This window comes from Anopheles cruzii, chromosome 3 (genome assembly GCF_943734635.1).
Source record: "Anopheles cruzii chromosome 3, idAnoCruzAS_RS32_06, whole genome shotgun sequence".
Classification (NCBI taxonomy): domain Eukaryota; kingdom Metazoa; phylum Arthropoda; class Insecta; order Diptera; family Culicidae; genus Anopheles; species Anopheles cruzii.
In genome coordinates this window covers 528,302-535,600 of record NC_069145.1, presented here as the reverse complement: position 1 = coordinate 535,600, position 7,299 = coordinate 528,302, and the positions used below count along the sequence as shown (strand labels likewise).

Below are 7,299 nucleotides of genomic sequence, written 5' to 3'. Positions count from 1 at the left end.
AATGCCCATATGAACTATGTTTTATTTTAACATTCACAATAAGCGCTTCAATCCCTACCACGTCTTTACGTTTCAATACAATGGCCCTGCATTTTTGGTTGTGCGCCTTCCAGACATAATGCTTCAAATAACAAAGAGCACACTATTGCTACATTAAAAAAGAAAACAACAAACATTAAAACTCGAGAGCATCCCATATCCGTCCCGACAGAACTTTTCCTCGTTTGTCTTTTAAAACCTTCCTTCACTGCTGCGATCCAGAATAAAAGTTGTGCTCCCGTTTGCTTGCGAGTATCTTGGCCTTCCCCGTGGCGCTTGCGAACGCTACGCGAACGCTTTGTCTAGTGATCCAGAATGCGCATATTGCCGGAAACGATCTTGTTTTCCAGAATGGCCCCGGCAGGAATATCGATACGATCGCCGTGGTTAGCGATGATGATGACGGTGCCGCGCAGCGAGACACCTCGCCCGAACGTCACGTCACCGGAAACCGTCAGATGGTCGAGCTCGATCAAATCCGGAATATTGGCAAAACGACTAAGGAACTCTTTGACCTTGCTGAAATGATTGTCACCGAGCTTGACGAGCGGAGTGGTCGGGAACATGCGCTGGGGCGACATCACCAGCGACCCGTACTTGAGGCTGTACAGGTTCGACATGACCAGCAGCAGGTCGGACGTTTTCTTCACCGGTAAAAACCGCGACCGTGGCACATTGATGCCGATGCCACCGTCGAAGCACTTCATGGCCGCTCCAACGGCCGTTTCCAGCTGAATCACGCGCATACCGTTGTCGAGCGTTTTGTTGTTGACTATGATCTCCATGTTCATCGTTTTCGCGTTCAGCACCCGCTCGATCGACTCCAGTCGGGCCCAGATGTTGTTGGTGTTGAAAAATTTGAACGTTTTCACCGACTTAAAGTCATCGACGTGCTCCTTCGGAACTTGGGCGATTTCCAGCAACCGCAGCTTGTTCTCGTAGTTGATCAGCGTACCACCCTTCACATCGGCACGCGTTTTGTCCGTCACCTCCATCACGAACTCGATCGGCTTATCGCTCTGCCGGTCATCCCCGATCAGGCGGTTCAGGATCTTAATATCGACCGTCGCGCCCAGATTGTCAATGTTGGACAGGAAGCAGTACTCGCGGCCTTCCTCGATGAACTTACGCAACAGTCCCGAGTTCTGGAAGGATTGGTAAAAGTCACCGTGACCCGGTGGGTACCAGCTGGAACGATAGGAACGTTCGTAAAAGTTAAAACCCACTTGTTTTTGGTCAGCGCGATCCACTTACGCTTCGATATCGTTTTCGATGGCAAAATCCTTCGCGACAGGTAGCAACGAGTCGCGGCTGATGCGCGGATAGCAGCTCTGATTGAACGTGTAGATCTGCACCTGAAAGCCCTTGTACTTCCGGATCACTTTCTCCGTGTCTTCGTCCGTGTTGAACGAATTCATCAGCACCAGCGGAACGTTGGCGTTGTACTTTTTGTTCAAATGCTCAATCTGCTGCACGGTAAGGTCGAGAAACGTCAGGTCGTTGCGGACCGGAATGACGCTCTTCGGTCCGTGGCAACCCATCGACGTGCCGAGACCACCGTTCAGCTTCACCACGACCAGCTTCTCCAGCATGTCGCGGATGTGGCCCTCCTGGGGAGGGTTGATCGTCGTATAGTCCTTCACCGCACCTTCGGGCAGCTTTTCGATGCGATCCCACGTAACGGACGGGCCATCTTCTTGCAGGAACCGATGGTACAGTGCTTCGAAGCCACACATCTCCTTCTGCACGGTTGGTCGCTTCGCGTCTTCCACCGTCTCGAGCAGATTGTCCAGATCTTTTTTCAGCCGCATCAATGCATCGCGTTTGGTCGCTTCGTGGAACTCCTTCGTATCCGATGGCACACGCTGGTGGCCACGGACCTGTAACGGTGAAAATTGTACATTGAAATAAAATAACGCACTTCTTTTGTTTCTTCTGTAATGGCCTTCAGTAATCCTCCCTATTGAATGTCGATCATAAATCGTAATCGTAAAGCGAATCACATCGTAGAGTATGTAAACTAAAGGCTCCACGCCGGCCACGTGCTGGTAATTGCCGGTATTTACGTTGAACGAACGGCTCTAATCATTCAAACACCAGAAGATTTAAACGTACCGATACCGTGCACACGCCGCCCTAGGCGCCATGAACGCCAACCTAAACAACCTTATCGCTCGCCCAACTCGTTCTCTTCGACCCACGGACGCCGGCGGCTAGAGAAAAGGTCGTTCGCAATGGAAGCTGTGAAACGACCTTAGCATAATTACACTACGAGAACCAACACTATTTTTCTCATCCCGCCATCCCGCGGACCCACCTCCATCGTCGATCCGTTCGCGACAGACGCATTAAGCATTTTGAAATGCATTTTTCCCCCACTGACCCGCGCGGCGCCGCCGTCTGCCTTGGCGCCGCCAAACACGATGCACGAGTTCTGTAGTCCCAACATCGCAAACGAATGCGCCTAGAACTGAGGAGGGTTAGCGAGTTTTGCCTTCTAGACTTTTCCTCGACTCTCGCCTGATACTTTGAACACACTCGATCACCGAAAAACGATCGCGAGTCATACGGCGCGAACGATAATTTGACTGAACTGAGCTGATAGCGGGAGCCGGCGTCTTATATAGACTGTTATCGGCCGCCATATCCCTTCTCCTGGGTATGTTTCGAGTCGGCAATTGCATCATTCAAGCTACGGCTCGGTTCGCTCGGTGGTTCCGATAGAATTGTTCCTAACCTAGCACAACAATAAGCGCGTAAGTTCTATTGGGCAAAACGTTCTCCAAAACGCAAAAAACGGGTTTAGGCCGAACTAAGCTGTTTGCGATCGCTTCCTAACTTCGTCGCGTTCAATTCTGTCCAGTCATGCCTTGTCATGATTGATGTTTTCTTGAGGACAGTGGCGATTTTCGACGCGAATGGTTCAAGATAAGCCAAGACAACCAGTTCGCGCGAAGGTTTTCAAACCTATTTTTCCCTGCAGAACGATTTTTTATTTAATTGTGAAGTCTTTCGTTTGACCTTGCTTTAGGTGAGCGAGGTCTATCTACGTTTGGTACAATATTTCATCATTATAATCAGTCAACTGGAATGGTGCGGTTTATAGCCTCAGACACTCCACGTTTCCCGGTTAGGGCAATGAGTGGAGGGTTAGTAAACACTATCCCTAGTAGGCCAAGCACACAAACGTGAGTACGAACATTCGACTAGTAATCTTACCTCTGACCATTCACGCAAAATAACGCTGAGTTGTTGTTTGTATTAAAATGCAAGCACATTCCCAACTTGACCATTATCTTCCTGTCACGTGTACTGTACCCACTACTTCCACTAATCACTAATCACATCTCCCCCATTGCAGCGTTTAGACGATCTACTAAACTATTATTGCGTGACCATGAAGCCACCACGATAATTTACGAACAAAGCGTTCGTATAGGAATGCGATCGCCAGATTTGGAACCGCAGTTTACGCTCCGAAACGACCGGAAGTTACCGTTATCCAAAAACCAGATGCTCATTTATCTTTCGACGATGCTAAACGCACATGTCTCATCTGCGCCGTTGGTGGTTGAGATTGCGAAGGGTGAACATAAACTTTGTCCGTTCAACGCTAAAACTGCTAAACATTAATCGGGGCGCCCGCTGGTAGGTCAATCTGGGAGGTCTCGCCTTATCGGAAGCGTGCGACGCCGGCCTGGCCGTCATCTGACATTCATTCGTTCTTCAAACGAAATACAGCCACCACGGCCCGGTCGAAGGAAGTTGACAGAATCATCATCCTCCTCGAGGCCAGGCTAAAGGTCGTCGGTTTTGATGACCCGCGCCCGGCAGCTCGTTACTTGCCACTTTGTCGCAAAGCCCGATCATTGCGATGATCGTCGGTCGTTAGCTACTGCACACCGCCGCACAATGTAACTTACGCTCAGCAACATTTCGATGGCGCCGGTCATTCTGGCGGAACGGTTGGTTTTTTTGGCGTGCTTGCGAGGTCAATTGGTCTCGTCCCTGCTCGCCCGTACCGTTAATAACGGTCACTTAACAGGCCCTCGTTTTGCAGAAACGGGGTAAGAACACCGGAACAGCACACAACAAGACACTGTCTCGCGGCGCGACTCGGCCTCCCGGTTGAGAAGGTCGGGTGTGATGGGAGTGCGATCTGTCCTCTGGTCGGAATGGAACTGGCGTGTCATCTGGGATGTGGAATCCCAACAAGCGGCGCGACACAAGTGCCACTTTCCAGCGATGATAAGGCACCATCAACGCCGTTCCGGAACGGCAAACAGAACCGAACGACTGTGCAACTAATCAACCCATTTTTCCAAACACGCCAAAGTGCCCTCTGAAACCGGTGAAAAGATTCCTGCCGATAGTGGCCTGCCTGCCTGATTGTGCTGTTTATAAATATCGTCTTTAGCTGATAGCCCTGCTAATCCCGATTGTTCCCCGTCGATGAGCAAAAAGGGCATAGAAAGGGACGCAATAAAATACTGTCCCCTCGCGAGGAACGACGCTTATATAAAGTGTTGGGGTTTTTATTTTGAAAACACTTTAAAGCCGGAACCAATGGGCGCGGTCTAGTGCTTTCATGAAAGGCTAGTATCGTCAGTATTTAGTGCTACCACAAGGACATCGCACGGGCCGCAACATTAGGCCAAGGTCAGCCAAGGTCACGGGAGCGGCACGATCTGCACAAGATCGACCGCGTGAACCGCCAGCTCACGGGTTCAGGTTATCTAAATGATCCATTGCACTCCCGAGCACAATCAGGGGCTCATCTGTGGACGTTTCTTATCTTATCGTTATTACCTTCTCACTGGGAACATTCAGCATTTTTTAATCACGTCGATGTCTCGCCTCTTCCCTTAGGAAACCAAACCACAGCACACAAATCCCTGCTACTGAAAGACTCTTTACGCCAACACCTGTGTCAATGTTCCAAAAACTCGATCGACACTTGATCAAACACAATCTGCCCGTAAAAGCGGTTATTAGTTCAATTGTGCCGACCAGCGGACACTTTCGTTCCAAAAGCGGAAAGGAAGAACTGTCCGGCACAGATTTTGGCTCCTCTGCGATATGTTTCCGCGCCCGCACACGACGAACTTGTTCGGCCAATTCCACTGCCGAAACTCGCTTTTGACAGTTATCCGCCGCGCCGTGTGCGTGTGTGAGTGAATTGGCCAACGATGGGGAAGCAACAATAACAAACGACGCGTTTGCAACAGCGCAAAACATTCAATGTTACTTTATTACTCAAACATAAAACATAATTAACAAAAATAAACGCTTCCGAGGGTGAAAATTGGTTCTTTCGATGCACACGAACATGGTTACGGGTCACGGCGGGTATTCGTCCGGTCTCAATCTTGTTGCCACTGAAAATAAAGAAGCATAGCCATTTGAACGTGATTCATCACAACCCCCGATCCCGTTTGCGGCCGTACTTTTAACGTGGGTTGCCCTCCCATCCGGGAAGCTTCCTGCTCCCGCCGATCCTGTTCCTGTGCCCTTTGCTGTTGTCGTCTAACTTTATCCAGATCCTTGATTCCGCGAGATTCCTGGTCGATTCGTCGTCTCTCCGCGGCCTCGCGCTGTTGCTGCCGCCGTATTTCCTGCGCGACATACGGTAAACATTGCATTGGAAAGTTGGGGGCACTCCGAGCATCCTATTTGCGCTTACCGCATCCGGAGTGATCAACTCTTCTTCGCTAGAACCTCTGCAACAGGACGAACACAAGCCCATGGCTAAAAGATCTGGACCGAAATTCCAAAACCAAGCAACTCAACTGGGATCAACAACTCAACGCATTTGTGGGGTTTCGTGTGCTGCATGCGTTAACATAACAAACTATCAGGTGACTTTGGAGCCTCGCCATTATGTAAAAATAACAACTTTTTACCGATTTCAGCTTCTTAACAATTGAAATTGAGTATATTTTCTTAGAAATCGCAGAATTCCCTATTTTTTAAATCACCTCAAAATTGCACGATAAGCACCGAGGAGCAGCCCTGCGCAACTAGCTGTCAACTGTCAAGCGACGAACAGACGAAAACGACCAAATCTGTAGATTCGCCATCGGAACAAGGAACTATTAACCGTGCGATTCCAGGTTCCATTCGAGGTTTCCATCCGCAGCGAACGAAAATGCTTTCCCGGGCGGTGCTTTTGTCAGGTGAGCATACAATCGGGGGGTCCGCCGCCAACGCTGAGTAGTTCGAAAGGCATAAAATGCGAATATATTTTGCACAATATCCAAGAGCGCTTCGTTTATGTAATCAGCAAGTGTCAAATGTGCGGTGATCCTCCACCGCTGAAAAATAGCCTCCTCCGATTGTGCAACGATTGACCTAGGACCTACTGAACTTGATGTTTCTCTTCCAGCGGCCAAGAAGCCCGCGGCCCTAGTATTGGCCCGTGGGGCTGCCAGCCAGGTGGCCAATCGCCCACAACGACCGGAGCACGGCGGCAAGGTTCGTCTCGGATTCGTGCCGGAGGAATGGTTTACGTTCTTCTACAACAAAACCGGCGTCACCGGCCCGTACGTGTTCGGCGCCGGCCTGATGACGTACCTGTGCTCGAAGGAAATCTACATCATGGAGCACGAGTACTACAACGGTCTGTCGCTGGCCGTGATGGTTGTGTTTGCCGTGAAAAAATTTGGCCCCTCATTGGCAGCCTACCTCGACAAGGAAGTCGACGTAAGTTGAGCGCGCTCTCGCCGGTGGCCGCTCGCCCCACTAAGCCCTTTCGCTTCATGGTCTCCTTTGCAGAAAGTTGAAGATGAATGGAAGGAAAGCCGTATCAACAACATCCAGCAGCTGACGCAGGCTATCGAGGACGAGAAGAAAGAGCAGTGGCGTGCCGATGGCCAAACCATGTTGGTGCAGGCCAAGAAAGAAAACGTGGCGCTCCAGTTGGAGGCGGCATACCGCGAGCGGGCCATGAACGCGTACCTCGAGGTAAAGAAGCGGCTGGACTACCAGGTCGAGCGCCAGAATGTCGATCGTCGCATCTCGCAAAAGCATATGGTTGATTGGATCGTCAAGAGTGTGGTCAAATCGATCACGCCCGACCAGGAGAAGGAAAACTTGAACAAGTGCATTGCCGACCTCGGTGCGTTAGCCGCCAGATCGAAGTAAGCGACGCCGTGGCAAAAGGGGATTAGAATGTTCGACGTTTAACAGCCATTTTGGATGTAGCTTCCGGCAGCGTGTAATAAATGATATCGGCATACGCGTGTCGGCATGTGTCACTAT

At 50.4% G+C, this 7,299-nt stretch overlaps 3 protein-coding genes across 4 annotated transcripts; 1 reads left to right on the top strand and 2 right to left on the bottom strand.

Annotated features, from left to right (window-relative positions):
• Positions 1 to 2: 2 nt before the first annotated feature.
• LOC128274419 (UTP--glucose-1-phosphate uridylyltransferase) lies at positions 3 to 5,125 on the bottom strand. 2 transcript variants are annotated; one of them, XM_053012617.1, is made up of 3 exons: positions 4,849 to 5,125; positions 1,294 to 1,919; positions 3 to 1,227 (listed from the first exon to the last, which is right to left on the bottom strand). In XM_053012617.1, the coding sequence occupies exons 1-3, from the start codon at positions 4,870 to 4,872 to the stop codon at positions 342 to 344; spliced, it is 1,536 nt and encodes a 511-aa protein (XP_052868577.1). In that variant the 5' UTR covers positions 4,873 to 5,125; the 3' UTR covers positions 3 to 341. The 2 variants fall into 2 exon arrangements, with proteins under 2 accessions (XP_052868577.1, XP_052868576.1); XM_053012616.1 differs by lacking the exon at positions 4,849 to 5,125 and adding an exon at positions 3,963 to 4,229.
• Positions 5,126 to 5,253: 128 nt separating this feature from the next.
• On the bottom strand, positions 5,254 to 6,058 carry LOC128274421 (small VCP/p97-interacting protein). The gene is made up of 3 exons (XM_053012619.1): positions 5,723 to 6,058; positions 5,487 to 5,654; positions 5,254 to 5,417 (listed from the first exon to the last, which is right to left on the bottom strand). Exons 1-3 carry the CDS (start codon positions 5,783 to 5,785, stop codon positions 5,403 to 5,405), a joined length of 246 nt encoding a protein of 81 aa, XP_052868579.1. The 5' UTR covers positions 5,786 to 6,058; the 3' UTR covers positions 5,254 to 5,402.
• LOC128274420 (ATP synthase subunit b, mitochondrial) lies at positions 6,058 to 7,295 on the top strand. The gene is made up of 3 exons (XM_053012618.1): positions 6,058 to 6,215; positions 6,425 to 6,741; positions 6,814 to 7,295. Exons 1-3 carry the CDS (start codon positions 6,188 to 6,190, stop codon positions 7,180 to 7,182), a joined length of 714 nt encoding a protein of 237 aa, XP_052868578.1. The 5' UTR covers positions 6,058 to 6,187; the 3' UTR covers positions 7,183 to 7,295.
• The last annotated feature ends 4 nt before the right edge of the window (positions 7,296 to 7,299 follow it).

What these genes read in the sequence shown, in the direction of transcription:
- LOC128274420 (XM_053012618.1), top strand. Translation starts at nt 6,188, where the DNA reads ATGCTTTCCCGGGCGGTGCTTTTGTCAG. An exon ending in CCGGGCGGTGCTTTTGTCAG is followed by an intron (nt 6,216 to 6,424) that starts GTGAGCATACAA and finishes TTTCTCTTCCAG; the next exon opens with CGGCCAAGAAGCCCGCGGCC. An exon ending in ACCTCGACAAGGAAGTCGAC is followed by an intron (nt 6,742 to 6,813) that starts GTAAGTTGAGCG and finishes TCTCCTTTGCAG; the next exon opens with AAAGTTGAAGATGAATGGAA.
- LOC128274421 (XM_053012619.1), bottom strand. Translation starts at nt 5,785, where the DNA reads ATGGGCTTGTGTTCGTCCTGTTGCAGAGGTTCTAGCGAAGAAGAGTTG. An exon ending in AGTTGATCACTCCGGATGCG is followed by an intron (nt 5,655 to 5,722) that starts GTAAGCGCAAAT and finishes TATGTCGCGCAG; the next exon opens with GAAATACGGCGGCAGCAACA.
- LOC128274419 (XM_053012616.1), bottom strand. Translation starts at nt 3,992, where the DNA reads ATGACCGGCGCCATCGAAATGTTGCTGAGC. An exon ending in CCATCGAAATGTTGCTGAGC is followed by an intron (nt 1,920 to 3,962) that starts GTAAGTTACATT and finishes TCACCGTTACAG; the next exon opens with GTCCGTGGCCACCAGCGTGT. An exon ending in ATCGAAAACGATATCGAAGC is followed by an intron (nt 1,228 to 1,293) that starts GTAAGTGGATCG and finishes CTATCGTTCCAG; the next exon opens with CTGGTACCCACCGGGTCACG.